General features: G+C 39.1%; 1 protein-coding gene across 5 annotated transcripts in view; it reads right to left on the reverse strand.

Moving 5' to 3' along the window:
- Positions 1–19,276, reverse strand: part of LOC114641433 (TIAM Rac1 associated GEF 1) — a 471,138-nt gene that overhangs the window by 216,305 nt on the left and 235,557 nt on the right. For all 5 annotated transcript variants that reach the window (XM_051925737.1, XM_051925739.1, XM_051925738.1 and 2 more), the window contains exon 10: positions 7,282–7,452. In XM_051925737.1, the coding sequence (XP_051781697.1) occupies positions 7,282–7,452 (171 nt within the window). The remainder of the gene's footprint in view (positions 1–7,281; positions 7,453–19,276) is intronic.

Raw genomic sequence — 19,276 nt, forward strand, 5'->3', positions numbered from 1 at the left:
TATCTCTGTTTTTATTTTGCTTTGCCTTTGTTTAAACTTTTCATGTAGCACTGCTGCCTCGCAGTAAGGAGACCCGGGTTCACTTCCCGGTTCCTCCCTGCGTGGAGTTTGCATGTTCTCCCCGTGTCTGTGTGGGTTTCCTCCAGGTGCTCCGGTTTCCTCCCACAGTCCAAAGACATGCAGGTTAGGTCGACTGGCGATTCTAAATTGGCCCTAGTGTGTGCTTGGTGTGTGGGTGTGTGTGTCCTGTGGTGGGTTGGCGCCCTGCCCGGGATTGGTTCCCTGCCTTGTGCCCTGTGTTGGCTGGGATTGGCTCCAGCAGACCCACGTGACCCTGTGTTCAGATTCAGCAGGTTGGAAAATGGATGGATGGATGGACTTTTGAGATTTACTGCTAATGTAAAGTGCCCTATAAATAAAATGCATTATTATTATTATTTTATAAAATTTTGCATAAATGGATGTAGTTTATTGGTGATGTTATGTTCGTCAAAGTTTACACTTTTTAACAACTGTACAAGTCAACTCAAGTGGAAAAAAAAAACGTACATTTTCAGGGTTGCCAGCTCTCACGCATCTGGTGTGGCACTCTGGCTTTCAGACTCTCACGGTCATGCAAAAAATCTTACGGCAAATCTATATTATTCCATTATAAACCTAATGTTAGGTACATCAAAAGAGTTGGGGTATTTTTCAAACCCTACAGACTACTTACAAGGTATTAAAACTGTTACATATATGCAAATGTGTGTACAGACTTCTCACTCCAGACAGCTGACCAAAGTTGGCAACTCTGCGTTTTATTTGAAATGAACTGTAAAAAGCACTGTTTTCAACTGAAACGGCTTGTTATTCCATTTGCGTTGTTACTCCATGAAATATAAAACGACACAATAAAAACACAACCCACTTATCTATGGCATTGTGCAGCTTATGTCCAAAACAGTGATGGTGAGTAAACTGACTGACTTTCAAAGGCCTTGATCACATTTGTCCCCGCATCTGTGGTCATGCAAACCATTTGGTCTTCTGTGAGCTTCCAGGTTGCCAGGGATTCTTTCAGTCAGTCCTTGAGCTATTATTTCCCCCATATGGTCATTGAGGAAGTAGGACGTTAGGAGGCAGGTGCTTTTCAGTGCCAAATAATCATCAATAAAATGCACTGTCAGGCTCTTGTAAGGTTGCATGGTTCTGCTCATCCAGATATCCATTGTTGCAGAGTAAAACAATGCTTTTTCCAACTGCACGGGGATTTACCCATGTGTTTCCTTGTACAAACAGGGCCATGCCACCTCTGCAAAATATTTGAGGTTTGGTATTCTGTACTTGGGGTCTATTACTTTTAGCATTCTAACAAACCCAGGCTTTTCCACCATATAAACGGGCACCATGTCTTCACCAATATAAAATGTCACCGCATCTGTAATGTCCTTACACCTCTACACTGTATTGTCATATGGTGTGAAACTGGGAAACGAAGCATGTAAAGTTGGCTGTGTTCTAATATTAGTTCTGGGAATGCAATTACAACTAGCATCGGAATTTCAGCGGGAAACACACTGATTCCATTCCACTGGATGCCTTTGTTTTAGATGCTGGAACAGGTTTGTAGTGCTGCTACTTTTTGTTTTAACAGCTTTTTTACAAACCTTGCACAAATCTTTGTGTGTGCTATCTTGCTTTTTGACCTAGGGCTTCTGGAATTTTTAGCTTGTTTGAACAATGACAACTTAAGGTTATTATTGGTTTTAGGAGCATGCCTTCCTAAGTCCTTTCAGTTTAAATCCTTGCCTGTCCCTTGTTAAAAGATTTCGTCTACTGGTCCTTTCCTTCCTGCTATTAATTTTCATCTTTGCAGTACACATTGCCCTCACTCGTTAAAAAAGTATCTGTGAAATGGACCACATAACACAGTAGCACACATATTGTAATGCAATAATTTGTTCTTTGGCTTATAGGATGAGAATTTTTTTTTTTTTTTAGATCAAAACGCAGAAACTTTCCACACATTTTTTAAGCAGTTAATCGCAGAAAACAATCAAGCTAACTACAGACTGTCATTCTTCATCTTTAGGTTTCATAATTTTCAGTATTTGACGGTTGAGATGTTTTATGTTTTTAAACTAACTTACATACGAAAACTTAAGAAATTCTAAACTAGTCTTAGAATGTTACTCTATTCAGAACCAGTTTTAGCCTTGTATTCAAGGCTAGTAGGACAGGCTAGACCCAAAATTTAAGTAAACAGGTTTGAGAATTACATTATATGTTACATTATACTGTATGTAACCTACATACTAATGAGTTCCATTCCAAGACCGCATTCACAAGTCCACTTTGTTTGTTAAGTCCAGCAGAATTAGTTTAGGCACCCAATGAATATAAAGCAACCCCAACCCTCAACTCCTTTAGAAAACATGTACTGTACACATACAGCTATTTGTACATGAGAAAATGCTTTTAAAGTTAATAAATGTACAATTTAAATACCATTATAGTGAATACCGAAGTGGCTTGTTTTGTTTCTCATTATTGTTTGGCTGCTAATTAAAGAAAAAGAAACAATTAAGGGACCTGAGTAAAGTTAAATAAAACTAAAGCAAAAGAAGATGGCTAGAATGAAAAACTGCAGCCACTGCAGCCCTCCATGACTGGAGTTTGACATCCGTGCTTTAAACTATTATAACAGATGCAAAAAGCCATTTTTTTAATGTTGAGTGTATTTGCCGTTAACATATGTGTCGGTATGGGCTCCCCATCAATATCTTTGAGCCACATAAAGGCTGGTTTATATCCCATGCTGGGTGCAAGGGAGTTGTAGCGAAAAAGATGTCAAAGGTAGAACCCTGGCCTATGTGATTTTCTTCAAATGCACTTCCGGCTGCCACACACAAAGTGAGCAATCAGATGGCATCATCACTTGTCACCTACTGCCAATCACTTAATATTGATGTCTGGTAAGTGTTTGCAGTAATTTGTAGAAGGTTTTGAAGCAAGGACCAAAAAAAAAAAAATCACAAAAAAAGTACTTCCAGCACTAACTCCAGTTTGAGTGTATCAAAATAAAAGCCCTTCCTAGGCACGCAGTATTCCTGATGGGATGGTCATATCTAAAGATCATACATAAGAGTCGATTAGGACAAGTCAACAAGAACAAGCTATTCATGAGATCTGACCAAAGGCCCCTATTGTGCCTGCACTCCACCACATTTACAGGGTTTATATGGCATGTTAATGTGGTTCTCTAAGTGAAGAAGAACTAGCCCTTAATTATCTTCCTACTGTATCCCCCGTGTTCATGTTGAACATACTTAACTCCTGACATCTTAGGTTTGAAATAAAGAGCATTAACTCATCGTAAATACAGATATATCCAAAAGCAAATCCACCTGTAAAGGATGCAGGCACATGACTGACAAAGTGAACAGTAAAAGTGTGGGTTTTGCACTCGACCTAGCACCAGACATGCAAACTAACTATGCAGCCACACTATTTGAAGTTATGCTACAATCTTTAATTTTTCACTTACTTAAAAAAAAATTATTTATTGGGTATGCATGTTTGCACCTTTGAAAGTTTATGTAGGGGATTTACTGTATAAGGTTTTGCCCAGGGATCACAGCCTAGCATTTCAGTTGCGACGTTGTGGCTCATTAACTTTGGTCAAGGCTCATGAGGGGGGGCGGTGTCATGCCTAGGGTATCAAGGAGCTGACGCCACAGCTGCAACTATACTAGCAGATGATGTTTCCGGTACCGTAATGCCATGGGAAAACACACTTTTGTCAGAAGGCGGAAGTAAGAAAAGTCAATAAGTAACACCGAAGATGCAGAATGATTCAATCACAAACGATAGTAATCATTTTGTACAAGTTTTGTGCTAACTAGGATCTGTCATGCAGGCTGCACAGATTTCTGTTGCGGGCCGCGTGTTTGACATGCCTGCTTTGCATTTTATGAAATGATACAAAACACAAAAATTAACTATGTAATTTAAAATTGCTACACAAACATGCCAAGAAAATGCGTAGCTGGCATAAATCAGGTGGTTTACCTCTGTGGTATCTTCCGGCAGTTTTTCAAAACTGGAAGAAACAGCGAGTAAAAATGCAAGCAACTGTTCCAGAATATATAACAGCTATTCCAAAAATCAAAAGCACAAGGTAAAACTTTCAACTACACTTTTTATGCTCTTGTTGGTGGTCGAAGCCCAAATCGGGACTTAGGCATTACCAGATCAGTGCCCATAGTGTGGATGGATGGAGGGTCGGAAAAGTCCAGAGTGCTCACTGCTTGAGTGGCATAAACGCCCATACAGCTCAGTATCTATAACATGCTTTCAAACAAGGGTAGGTGTCATCCTCACTGTTTGAAGCACCCCTTGGATAACAGCGCCCTAGGCGGCAGCCTAAGTTGCCTAAAGGATTGAATAGCTCTGCATGCTTTGCAACACATTATTAGCTAAATAGTCATCCAATTAGCCAACTACATTGGTTTGCAAAGAATCAAGGAAATCATTACCTAACATCTGTTAATATTTTGCTTGCTAACATGAGCTAACTACTGTTCGGACTTGGTCAGATGATAAAATTAGGTTGTGTGTCCCAATTCATAAAGAACATTGGAATGTTAGAGTCAGGGGTATTAAATTAGGGTGGTAATCTTGATTGGCAGGAGAGTATGGAATGCCACTTGTGCCAAAATGAAATAAATAAAAAGGTAATTATGAAATAAATAACCACATGAAAATGTCCAATGATTTATAAAAAATGTCCAATGATTTATAAAAAATGTCAGGTTAGATTGGGGAGCATGCACTGGTACAGCGCATTGCCTGGCAGTCCCACCCTCTGGAAATGGCCATCTATCTGCCACAGCCAAGTGTTACGTGGGTGTCCCCTTGGCCTGGTCCAGCCAAAATGAGGAAATAATGAGGATCCTCCAAGCTGGATCATCCTATGGGAATCACGCCACATGGCTGTAGTGCCATAACTGATGCTCCCTCACAATACAGGTAATGTGCCTCATTTGGGACTCCGTGAGTAACCGCTCATTCGACACAAAGTCAAACCAGTGGTATCCAAGGATCCTCTAAAGAGATACAGTACTGAAGGAGCTCAGTCTTTATCTCAGGTCACTGGATAGCAAGACAGGAAGCACCAGGACTCCAAATACTCAGACCTTTGTCCTATAGCAAAGATATCGAGAGCACCACACACCACTTTCCGGTAACTTCATGACCCCCCCATGCTCTCCCAATCCGTCTACTGACTTCATACGAAGAATCGCCAGAGACCTGAATATCACTGCTGACATAAGTAAATCTCATGACAAGATTTACACTCTCTCCTCAGACAGACAGACACACTGCTGAAGACTGTGCCCAAGAGGTCATTAAAGGCCTGGATCTTGGTTTTTATCCAGGGCATACGCAAGCTCAGACAGTCAGACTCCTCGCTTAGTCTCTTGAGAGCCCGATCAGAGCCTCATTTGACTCCACAAAGATCACAGCAGCGTCATCAAAGTCAAGATCAGTGAATCTTTCTTCACCAACAGATGCCCCAAAGCCGCTGGACCTTGCTCAACACCCAGTCCATGCAAACACTGAACAGAGTAGGAGCAAGAACACACCCCTGACAAACCCCAGAATCAACTGGTGAAAAATACAGGGGTTCTGCCTCCACTCTGAACCGCACCAGATGTACAAGCCAGCCATGATATCAAGTGACCTTGAGGGGATCCTGTGAAGTCTCAGGATATCCCACAGGGCAGCTCGATCCACTCAGTTGAACACTTGAAGAAAACTGACAAAGGCTGCAAATAAACTCTGTCGATATTCACGTTTGCGCTGCATGAGAACCCTCAGTGCCAGGATGAGGTCATTGGTAGACTTCTTAAGCGCAAAACAAGACTGCTCTGGTCTCTGGTAGGTGAGCAAGTGATCACGGATCCTATTGAGGATGACCATAGCAAGGATCTTACCCAGCACTGAGAGAAGCCTTATCCCCCTGTAGTGGCCGCAATCCAGGCACTCACCCTTCCCTTTCCAGATAGGGACGACAAGTCCTGTTTTCTAGTCAGTTGGGATGACACCTGTCTCCCAGATAGAAGCAAAGATTGCTTGCAATGCCAGGAGGACTGCCTTACCAACAACCAGGAGAAGTTCACCCAAGATACCACAGATCCCCGTAGCCTTCCCTACCCTACCCTACCCTACCTGTGCAATCACAGTGAGACTGGGTGGTTCAAAGCTAACTGGAGGATTAAATTTTGAAAAACTGCAACAATGTATTTAAAAGATTGATTGATTGATTGATAGATAACAAAACCAGCATGAAAAGAGACCTTCTCAAATAAATAATAAGTTATTTTGAAATGTGCCGTCAAAGAAAAGTCCCAGTATGAAATCTAAACACCCTTTAAAATAAGCTAATTTTAAACAGAACCTGTAAAAGTCAAATTAAAAGTACATTACTGAAACTGAATAGAATGCTGATGTAGCATTTCATGATAACTAACTAGTAGTATTAGTATTTACGATTATCAAATATTGTGTTTTGTTTTATAGTTATTTTACAAGGTTTATTTAATATTTAAAACAGCTATAAAAAACACTTTCAAAACAAAATGCAACCAGCTAAATTGTGATTCAAGAGTTACAGTGAGACAAAGTTTTCCACTGAATAATAAATTTCGGTATTGCAACGGGAGTGTTTATTTGAACCTTTTCAAAAGAAACCTTTAAGGAAAATACATAACATGCAGTATATTGAAAATTAACAAAATGGTAAACTAATTAAAATTTAAAAAATTCTTTCTTTTTTTTGTAAAAAAAGACCCATCCTATCTATGTTGTTTAATTCTACTATATATACCTTGTTATGTGTATGGATGTAACACCAAGAGAAATTACTAACAACTACGTTGCCTGGCAGTAAAGCTTAAAGCATTTAATGTGTGAATTACGTTTCCTTTCATTGTCTAAAGAAATACTTTTCAGCTGATTGGCAAGTATAGCAGTGTGTGTCACTGTTTTCTGCAATGGGCTATGGTTTTGCTAATTGTACATGTCAGCCTTATGTCTGTTACTACTAGGATAATTTTCAGCTGCTCACAACATTGACCTGGAAAAAGCAGGTAAAAAAAATAGAACATATAAATAATCAATTTAACATTCAGAGAGATTAGAATTATAACACTGATAACAACTGGGTCAATATTTACTAAATATTAAAAGTCAGAAACAGAAGAGTTCGGAATTTCATGCAAAAAAAGGTCATACCTTACATATTATTTCAAGAATATCTGATGGTACATCAGCAGGTTGTATCACTGCCAGCACTGCCTGGTCCTTTGGCAGACATACCCAGGAAGGAGTGAGGTAGTCAGGAATCCATATGTCATTGTCTGGATTATTGTGTCCAATAGTGTTCAAAGCAGATTCATTTTCTGCCTGCCAAATAATTAAAAATTTCAAGAATTAATACTGGAAAAACCTCATCACTAATCAAATTTTAAGGAAAGCATGAAGCAAATTTTCTTTTACAAGCACTGTTTCAAAATGAAGCATGGAGGCAGAATTAATCCCTGAATTCACAGTATCTTACAGTACTTAATTTGATTAGGTGGGTTTAAAAACATTAAGAGAAACTAACACTTTTTGTGCCATTCATCAACACAGTGTCTGAGTGAGTAGACACTGCAATATTCAGCTATATATTCATATATAATGCAACCAGACTGCCTAACAATAAGGGAAACTCTTTATGATAATGAATCCACATTCAAACCATTCCCAAACACAGTCATGCCAACTGAAACTTCCAACTATAGGGAGTGAGTCACATGTATTTATAGACTACAGCAGGGTAATCAAATGTAGGCTTACCTTGGCCAACTTACAGACTATTAAAAACATACAGGCACACTAAACTTACATTGCTACTATAACTAAAGCAAAATTTGTATTTTATTTCTGATAATAACTTTTTAATATTTTTTCCATATTATTATAATTAAGTTTGCACTGAAAATAAAAATATGAAATATTTTGGAATCACCATGTATGAAGCTGATGAAATCTATACAAATCTCTGAGAATGGTAGAAAACCAGATTTACAAACAAGACTCACATGCTTACACTCACAGTTCAAACAGGTGGACAAACAAGGGTGAGATACAGTTACTACCCTTTCTACCTCTTTCTCAGAAGACTGATGATGATTCTCCTGGTCTAGTCAACCCTTCTGGTCGCCCAGCTATAAAAGAAATGACACAACTAGAAGTCGGGGTTCATTACAATGATCGCAACTGTCCGAACTAGAATGCTGATACGAGCATCAAAGCCTCAATCGCTAAAGATGACTGAATGTTTCTGTTCATTTCCTCTGCATTTTGGTTTTGAACACTAGCATAGTTGTTATTAAAATGAGGGCCTCCCTGGAGACCCCAAACCTTCATCCTATATTGTCTTTTTTTCCTTACAATGTATGTAACAGACTGAATAATCACTGCTATTCCAGCTAAACAAAGGGAAACTCACTTTTGAGAGGGTTTACATTAGACAATTTCTAAATTATTAAGACTTATGTGCTAATTGCAAATACATGTAGGTGAAATACGGAATGTGCTGCATCACTGACTATAAAAAGAAAAACACAGTCAGTGTTCAGCCCACTGCATGTGTTGCAGACGAGCTCAACACCTTCTATGCTCGTTTTGATGCAGCCAACAAAGAACAGGTGCTATATCCTCAAGGGGGCAGTGAGTCTGTCACTCTGATCCTTGAAACGTCTGACGTGAGAAGGTCCTTCAAAAAGGTCAATCCTCGCAAAGCTCCGGGACCAGATGGCATCCCAGGCCGTGCCCTCATGGCGTGTGCTGACCAGCTAGCAGGTGTGTTCACCAACATCTGAGGCAGTCAGTGGTCCCCACTTCCTTCAAGGCATCCACCATCATTCCTGTCCCAAAGAAACCGGTGGTCTCCTGTCTGAATGACTATCGCCCGGTTGCACTGACATCGGTCATTATGAAGTGCTTCGAGCAACTGGTCAAAGGTTACATCTGCTCCTCCCTCCCCGATACGCTGGATCCTCTCCAATTTACTTACAGAGCAAACAGATCTACAGAGGATGCCATTGCGCTAACAATAAACACTGCCCTCACCCACCTGGAAAGAGGAAATACATATGTAAGAATGCTGTTCATAGATTACAGCTCGGCATTCAACACCATCATCCCCTCAAAACTCATCTTGAAGCTTGACGACCTTGGGCTGGGGACGACCATCTGCAGATGGATTTTCTCTTTCCTCACAAACAGGCCCCAGGTGGTGAGAGTCGGCAAACACACGTCCTCATCACTCATTTTAAACACAGGAGCACCACAGGGCTGTGTGCTTAGCCCCCTCTTGTATTCCTTGTTCACCCACGACTGTGTTGCAAAACACGGCACAAACACCATCATCAAGTTTGCAGACGACACAACCATCATAGGCCTTATCACTGACAACGATGAAACGGCCTACAGAGAGGAGGTGCTGGCACTGAGTAATTGTTGCCTGGATAACAACTTGTCTCTTAACGTCAGCAAAACCAAGGAGATGATCGTGGACTATCAGAAACAGCAAGGCAGAGAACACCAGGCCATCTACATCAGCGGCGTAGAAGTTGAAAGGGTTAACAGCTTCAAGTTCCTCAGAGTAAACATCACTGAGGATCTCTCATGGACCCTTCACATAGACACTGTTGTTAAGAAAGCTCGCCAGCGGCTCTACTTCCTGAGGAGGCTGAGGAAGTTTGGCATGAATGCCAACATCACCTCAAACTTTTACAGGAGTGTGGTCGAGAGTCTGCTGACGGGCTGCATTACCGTCTGGTATGGGAGCTGCTCTGCCAGCAGCCGGAAATCACTACAGAGAGTGGTGAAGGCAGCAGAGCACATCACGGGCAAGAGTCTTCCTGCCATTGAAGACATTTACCTCCATCGGGGCTTGCGTAAGACAAGCAGCATCATAAAGGACCACAACCATCCAGCACGTCAGCTGTTCTCCTTGTTACCGTCTGGCAGACGATACAGGAGTATGGCTGCTCGGACTACAAGACTTAAGAACAGTTTTTACCACCAGGCCATTCGACTCCTCAACAGCAACACCTGAACACTTACATACACTTACATTACATCTACACTGCAATACTCACACACAAACTGTACCTGCACACACTCTGAATTCTGACTGGAACATGCATCTGCACTTTATGGAATATGCATCTGTACTCATAAAACATTATCTGTGCAATAACTGTCATTTGTACTTGCTGCTCATTCAACTCATATTGCTCTATAACTTCTTTTAAAACGAACATATTTTATTTTATATGGCTTGTCTATTTTTAACTTGTAATTTTTTTTTTTTAGCTTTATTAGATCTAGGCTGAGTGACTTGTTTTTCTCGTCATACACATTTCATTGTATGTTGACCCTGTGTTAACCTATATATGACAAATAAACCTAAACCTAAATAGTTATTCAACTAAAGTGACTGAGACACATGGTCGTGAGGGAGCTTACATTAGCCAACTTGCACACTTTGTAAAATTACATAGGATCTGAACTACAAAGCATACATATCTACCAATATGATTATAAATGGTGCCAGGAAACGATTAAAATTTTTAATCACGATTAATCACAGACAATCAAAACAATCTCATTGTTATGTGCAAAATTCAATAATGAAGTGTACTGCATGTATTTGACTTACAAACACTTTATACAAATAAGGTGCTTTTTAACAGCAGTATTCCCTTTACATAGTAGCAGTTAAAATATTTCTCATAAATCTCAACTTAAACATTAATGTAATCAAATCAAATTTAAAACCAAAGCTATTTGCCACTGCCAGGGCATTAACATTTTATCTAGTTTGTTATAGAAAAACACGTTACCCTCAGAGTTCAGAGCCACCATTATAACATTATAACAGGCACAATCTGAGCAACAGCAAGTTGACATTTATAAATCTGTTTTATTATTTATCTGAACAGATACCAGCAGAAACATTTTCTTTTATCAGGGAGCAGCATAAATGTTCTATGTCTATGTTCACTAGAAACTCTTTGAGGGCTAATATATTTTCTGAAAAGCACACAAAGCAATGGTATCACACATAAATCAACATAAAACGTCTATTGCTGCCTGTTATGCCTGCTGTCGGTGCCTGTTTGCAGTTTGCGGCAAGTTTGCGGGGGACGGCTCGACAGCCAACAGGAATGCACGGTGGGCTGGCTACCTGGCTGTCTTTGTGAGACGGGTGCGCAGGGGTAGCAGTTACAGTAAGATGCAATATGGTTTGTACCTCATGTCATCGTAAGTGTCTGTCCTCCCAGGCTAACATTGCCATAGGTGCATCAGCTGCACGAACATGTTCAGCACCACAAACCCTTGGGAACGATCAGCTGATGCCAGTACCTCACTTTCGCTTTCAATCTACATCTCCAGATCACTTGCATCAAAATCGAAGTCTGACAAATCTGAGTTCGTTTCAGCAATAATACAAAACAAGTCACCCACAGATTATTTTGCTTTGAGCATTCACTTTGGTATCTCTCCACATGCCATTTTAGAAGCTGTTTGCTCTTCGCTACTCATGCACACGCAGGGAATCGAGGTCAAATCAACAAAGCTAACTTTCCTTCTAGCAAAAGCGTATCAAAAAGTGCTTTAACAAGAAGATCACTGATCTCTATCGATTGCTAGCGAGACTGAGGCTTTCAAAATAATAACAACAAAAACTGCGTTAATGCACAATACAATAATTGTCGGCATTAATTAATTAATATGTTAACGCGATAATAACACGTTAACTTGCCCAGCCCCGATTTAACAAATACAAATAATCCTCACTAACAATTTGTTGTTTAAAATGAAAACTAAATGTGTTACAGTTATCAGAATCCAGTAAGATATTCATGTCAATATTACTGTACTACATATTTTTCGTAAGAGTTTAAAGAGCTGTGCTACAATAAAAGGCATCCCATAAAACAAATAAATCATGCCTCAGCCTGTGTAACATTTTGTCATAGTCACAGTAAACAATTCTTTGTATGGCATCACCCGTCCCCAAAGAAAAACACCAATTATTATGTTAGAACATTAGAATAATATAGACGAGAACAGGCCATTCAGGCCAACAAAGCTCACCAATTATTCTTAAAAAAAAAAAAAAAATACATCAAGTCTAGTTTTGAAAGTCTCTAAAGTGTTACTGTCTACCACATTACTTGGTGGCTTATTCCAAATGTCTATGGTTCTCTGTGTAAAGAAAAACTTCCTAAAGTTTAGGGCTGCAACTAATGATTATTTTGGTAGTCGACTAATAGTTCAATTTTTTTTTTTTTTGATTAGTCACGATTATTTCATGCCTGACTATTTTGAAGCCTGCGACCTGTGGTTGCACACCCTGCTCTGGGCTCCAGTGCATGTCTTACCTCATCTGCTCACGTCTGTCCACCTGTAATTGTCACCCTGATGTCTCTGCATTAACACGATTACAATTAATAATAATCAAATTAAAATAACAACCAGTGAAACACATGAATTTGAAAATAATCAGATGTTTTTATATTAGTGTGACCATCACAATAAAAAAGAAATACATTAAACAATACAAACTAAAGTGCACGTAGTCTTTAAACAAAAAAAGTGCATTTAATTTAACCAAAAAATACATCGTTAAAACAGAAACATTTTTCATATTTTAATAATAAATGACACAATGTAGACATAAACTATATAATGTGTAAAGCCTGAAGTGCAAAGATCAAATAAACACTTTCACAAAAGGTTCAAGGATGATACAATAGCTTCCGTGGCGCAGCGGTAGGAATTGCTGACTTATAATCAAGAGTCCCCCGGTTCAATCCTGACTGTCTCTTATATTTACCGTTTTGAGTAGTGAGTTGCTCTTATTGTTAATATTATACAATAAACACTTACATTTGATTTGCGTATGTAACAGCCACTGTAAATGTATAGTACTTGTAAAAGTTACCTTTTTTATCTTTCACTTTTATTCTCTCAGTCACGATCACGATACATACTACTGCCCCCACCAGGGATCTGACGAAGTTACTTTTTATCTGAAACTGGGAATAACTGTAGATGTGAGTGGTGTTTTGAGACAAGCGAACTGCAAATTCTCTGATCTGGATGGATAAAAGCTGACACACAAACGCTGGCGAATCTGCCTAATTCGTATCTCACTGTCACTTGATTATTTTTATTCAATTTTATTGAGTGTTCCTGCTTACGCTGAATTAGTATGCACCTTATGGCCCATGATGTCAAAGCCACACTGACAAAAAAACAGAGACATAGGTATATATGATATTTGGAATTATTAATTTTATGACCTTATAGTACATTTCAAAAAACATTGTGGCACGGAGGCAACATTACTTATATTATTCATATTCATTCGCGTACCATCTTGCAGGTGTAATCAGTGACCACGTTTTTTTTTTCCTCCTGACCTTGCCCAGTCTGCACAGGACTCCAGGACATGCAGAGGAAAGAATGTTCCTCTGCAAGGTGAGCCATAAACGCCCTTCTTTTCTCAGTGGACCCCGTACATGCCTTGAACAGTACATGTGCTTTGATCGCAACCAGGTCAAGCTTGTTATAGCACAAGCAACCGGCCACCTGCATGCTCCTGCTAGCACTGAATAAGCTCACGCTTTCTGGTGTCAGCGCACAGGACCGGGGGGAAAAAAAAAGAAAGAGACAAACATATGTGACATTTTGAAGAAATCATTGTATGACCTGAATAGTACCAATTAGAAACATCATCGCACTAATGCAATATTATTTGAAAACGAACAGATCGGGTGTAAATTTGTTACTTGTAAAAGATAGCTTTTTTCACTTTTATTTTCTCAGTCTCGTTCACGCTCTCCCTTCCTTCCTGATCTGACCCTAACTAACTAACTATCAGCGCCAGCATAAATTCTCAAGAGACGGCGGCATCACAGCTCCAGGATGCTTGCATTTCAGATGTTCATGCATCACGGTGGTGCTGCCGTGAAAAGAAAGCTCATTGGTAGGACTGTGTGCAGTCTTCACAAACAATAACAAATGATACTGCCCCCAGACGTTCATGTAATGCATTGCAGTTACAAAAACCAATGTGGTTCTTTGTGACTGGAGCATCTATTGAAGGTTCTGTTTATGACGAGTCGACAATAAAAGATTTGCGTCAACGATTTTTTGTAGTCGACGTCGTCGATTACGTCGACTAATTATTGCAGCCCTACTAATGTTTGTGCAAAATTTACCCTTAACAAGTTTCCAACTGTGTCCCCATGTTCTTGATGAACTCATTTTAAAATAACAGTCTCGATCCACTTTACTAATTCCATTCATAATTTTAAACACTTCAATCATGCCACCTCTTAATCTTCTTCTGCTTAAACTGAAAAGGCTCAGCTCTTTTAACCTTTCTTCATAATTCACCCTCTGTAGCCCTGGAATCAGCCTAATCACTCTTCTCTGGACCATTTCTAGCACTGCTATGTCCTTGTTGTAGCCTGGAGACCAAAACTGCACACAGTATTCCAGATGAGGTCTCACCAGTGCATTATAAAATTTGAGCATAACCTCTTTGTACTCCACACATTGTGCTATATAACTTAACACTTTGTTTGCGTTCTTAATGGCTTCTGAGCACTGTTGGGAAGTTGATAGCTTAAAGTCGAGTAGGATTCCTAAATCCTTCTCATAAGGTGTACTCTCGATTTTCAGACCTCCTATTGTGTATTCAGACCTAACATTTTTACTACCTATGTGTAATACTTTACATTTACTGACATTAAATTTCATCTGCCACAAATCTGCCCAAGTCCTTCTGTAATGATTTAATGGTATCATTTGCAAACTTAACCAGGTTGTTACTTATATTCCAATCTAAATTATTTATAGTAAAAATAGCAGCGGCCCTAGCACTGACCACTGTGGAACACCACTCTTAACATTAGCCAATTCTGATAAGGTTCCTCGCACCACCACCCTCTGCTTCCTGTGTTTAAGCCAATTCTGCACCCATCTAAAACATCACCCTGGACTCCCACTACTTTTAATTTGACACACAACTTCTCATGTGGCACTTTATTATTTATCTTGACTTTCAGAAAGCATTTGATATCATATGCTCCACTTTGATAGATAGATAGATAGATCATATTCTTTTGTTGCTTCCTCATAGAATTCCAGCATGTTAGTAAAACATGACCTCCCTTTTCTGAAACCATTCTGACTGTATAGAAAAACTGGAAGTTTAGAGCATCTGCTATTTCACTGTCTGTTTCTTTTAACTCTCATTTATCATTTCTGATGCACTTCACCTCCTCCTTGGCTGTTCTTTTACTACTAAAATACTGAAAAAATATCTTAAGTTGTCTTTCTCCTTATCTGCTACAAGGGGGCTCTGCCCCCTGCTCGCTTCGCTCGCCTACCCCCGGCGTTTTGAACCCGTGCCCGCTGGGTAGCCACGTGTGAGGATGACGCACGTTTAATACGAAGAGCTCGCCCGTGTCACTCTGGGGCTCTCCACTGTTAACATGGAGCCCCGTCTGACGGTTCGTAGTTTCTCCCGTTTTGCTCTGTTGCGGTGGTGGGGGGGGGGTGGTTGGGGGGCTTTGTGTGGCGCCTGCGCACGTGCGTAGTCTCTCCCGTTTCACTATGGGGGGGGGCTTTGTGTGGCGCTTGCGCACTATGTCTTTTGCGTCCACGGGCACGACCCTGCGTCCATATCCGATTTACCATTCTCGTTTAGTAATATGGATATTCCTCTCCAACTGTCTTTTAGCCTCCCTAATATCCTTTTTAATGGTTGCTCTCATGTTCTCATGTGCCCTATGATTCACTTTGGAGTTACAGTATTAGTCTTATATGCCTTATACAGCTGTTTTTTTTCCTTTCCTTAACTCTTTATCAACCCACTGTGGAGTTTTTTAAATTTCCCTTTAATTCCAAATTTAGGTACAAACCTGTCTTGCATTACATGTAGAACATTTTTAAACCTGTTTCACTGCTCCTCGACTGTCTCCACACTTAAAACTTATCCCATTATATCCTTCTTAGACTGCCCTACCAAAAGTTAAACTTAACAATTTTAGTCTTTGCATCCACACTCTTGCAAAACATTGAGAATTGTATTATATTATAGCCACTTGACCCTAGTGGTTCAACCACCTCTACACCCTTAATCCTATCCTGATTATTACAAAATACTAAATTCAGACAAGTTTCACTCCATGTTGATGCTTTAACATACTCTTAAAAAAAAAAAACAATCACTGATTACTTCTAAAAACTCCTGGTCTTGTACTCCGGCATTTGCAAAATTATCCCAATTCATATTCAGATAATTAAAGTCTCCCTGTAAACTTGCCTTTTTAATATTACTAAAAAATGTGTGTTGAAATTACTGTCTGCATTGGGTGGTGTATAACACATTCCTTAAATAAGGCCTCTTTCCCTAATGCTTTCCAGGCAAAGCCAGATGTCCTCACTAAGATGGGGTTCATTGTCCAACTGAAGAGGACTGGCATTTAAATTCTGTTTGACATAAACAGCAACCTCATTTTCTTTTCTGTTCTGTCTATCCTTCCTAAGAATTGTGTATCCCTCTATGTTATTTAGCCAGGTTTCCATTATTGCTATAATGTCATAATTATGCTCTCCTACATACAACTCCAACTCACTTGACTTATTTTTGATATTTCTACCATTAAGACAAGCTATTTTTAGTATTCCACTCCTTCTACATTTAAATGTTAAGTTAGAACTTACATTACTACGCATTTTTATCTCTACACCATTGTTTATTCCTCCATGTATAGTTCTAAACCAGGCATATGCTAAACTCCCTGCCCCCCATTCCCTAGTTTAAGCAGTCCTCGACTAGCTTGCTCATATGCCTAATACATTGGTGCCCCTCCGGTTCACATGTAACCTGTCGCAGAACTGACCATTATTCATTACCATGTGAACTGATCTCCTTACAGCTCCAGGTGCTACTGAGTAAAGTGACAAAGGTATTTTCCCCTAATTCTGAAAAGTTCACATTTTTAAAACAGCTTTTCATTAGAAAGACACAAATAAAAGTTTTCAGTTAGCATTGTTGTTAATTTATATGACAATATCTTGCAAAGCTATTAAAAATGAACAAAGCCAGCGAAAAAGACAGAAAAAATAGAATAATCATTGATAACAGCTATTACAACATCAGCAAACACATGTGCCAAATCCTCCATGGCAAATGAATCATCAGATGCTAATTACTTGAAAGTATATACAGTCAGTCAGTCATTGTCCAACCTGCTATATCCTAACACAGGGTCACAAGGGTATGCCGGAGCCAATCCAAGCCAACACAGGGCGCAAGGCAGGAACAAATCATGGGCAGAGTGCCAGCCCACCGCAGGACACACACACACACACCCACACACCAAGCACACACTAGGGACAATTTAGGATCACCAATGCACCTATCCTACATGTCTTTTGACTGTGGGAGGAAACCGGAGCTCCCGGAGGAAACCCACGCAGGCACGGGGAGAACAAGCAAACCCAGGTCTCCTTACTGCGAGGCAGCAGCGCTACCTTGCCACCCAAAGTATATAAAGTACACATTTATTTTCTTAATGATGAACGGGATATAAGGTTTTCATTTTCATTTTCAGAAGATGAAGAAAAACAGAGGACATTCAATTTCTTTAGGAATCCCAATAAGACTGTGGCCAAAATCACAGATGACAAAAGAATAGACGAGAGTATCAGAATCTATTCTATATCGTGTACATTATAGCATAAACTTGATTTAGATTAAATGGTTGTGAATAATTACAAAAGTGTTAGAAACAGGCATTCATATGTTCTCGTTTCATATACACAGTCTAGAATAGAAATTTTCAAAACTTGACAATATGACACTCACAAGAGTAGCAACAAAATGGCTGAAACTTGGTAAGACAAATATAGAGAAAAAGACAATAAAGGCAGCCCTTGGATTTCCCTTGATATACCACTACAAAAAGAGACTGTTCTAGTATATTTCTTTTAAATTTCTGATCCTCAAGATTCAATCAATTCAATTTATTTATTTGTTTATTTAATAAACTAACCTAACTACATTATCAATTAAGAATGTGTAAAATAAAATGGCTAAATCATGAGGATTCCATTGGAAAATACTTCCATACATTTTAAGTTGTCAGTTCAACAAAGAAAAAACTAAAGCATTTCCAGCAGCAGTAAAAATTTTAATACTGTGGTCATAGACACCATGCATAACAGAAGAACCAATTGTACAATTTAAGGTAAGATCACCGCTAAGAAAGGATGAGTGTTTTCAAATTAAATCAAATGGTGTGATACCTAATTAGTAAGGTTGCTCTTTACGTACAACTTTACAAGTAGTTTGTTGACTATAATTATTAAAACAATTGTAAGTAAAACTGTAACAAAACATATCTGTTGGAAATATCAATATATGGGTTTGAGAAATCAAGCATAAATAACAATTGTAAGTAAAACTGTAACAAAACATATCTGTTGGAAATATCAATATATGGGTTTGAGAAATCAAGCATAAATAAATGAATGTTTAGTGGAAAGTGGACCTTGCAACACTGCAATTTTCCTTAATATATCAGTAAGTCCACCAAGGGAGTCCAGTCAAGTCAAATCCTGGATCTCAATGTTGTGGGGAGATTTGAATCCCCTCAGACATTGCACAGCTCAAATTATCCTCAATGAAAAAATGGAAAAAACTTTTTGCCCATTCAATGTCATGAGGCTGGTAGACAGTAATAAGAAACACCTTTCTGTCAAAGGGGGTAAAACCAGCTATCGGGCCAAGGGTGTACTTACCTTTAACACAGAGGGAAATGGCATATTTGTTAAGTTTTCTTTCAATAAAGTATTGCAAAGTCAAATTGTCTTTTTAAATGTTTATCTAAAGATACCGTTTAAAGGAAGGTCAAATCTTGAAATATCCTCATAACTTAAGTAAGAAAAAACATTTCATGAGGTGTACTTACTTTTTCACACATGCTGATGTATATGCACATGAGGGTTATAAAATAACAAACAAGCACATTATAGTTCGATAAAGATATGAAAAGAAAGTTACTTAATGTCCATCAAATCTATGTACCTTTACCAATCAATCTAAATAACGTTATTTTAGTGTGCAGCAAAAGTAATCAATTAT

The sequence above is a fragment of the Erpetoichthys calabaricus genome, chromosome 4 (genome assembly GCF_900747795.2).
Source record: "Erpetoichthys calabaricus chromosome 4, fErpCal1.3, whole genome shotgun sequence".
NCBI lineage: Eukaryota > Metazoa > Chordata > Cladistia > Polypteriformes > Polypteridae > Erpetoichthys > Erpetoichthys calabaricus.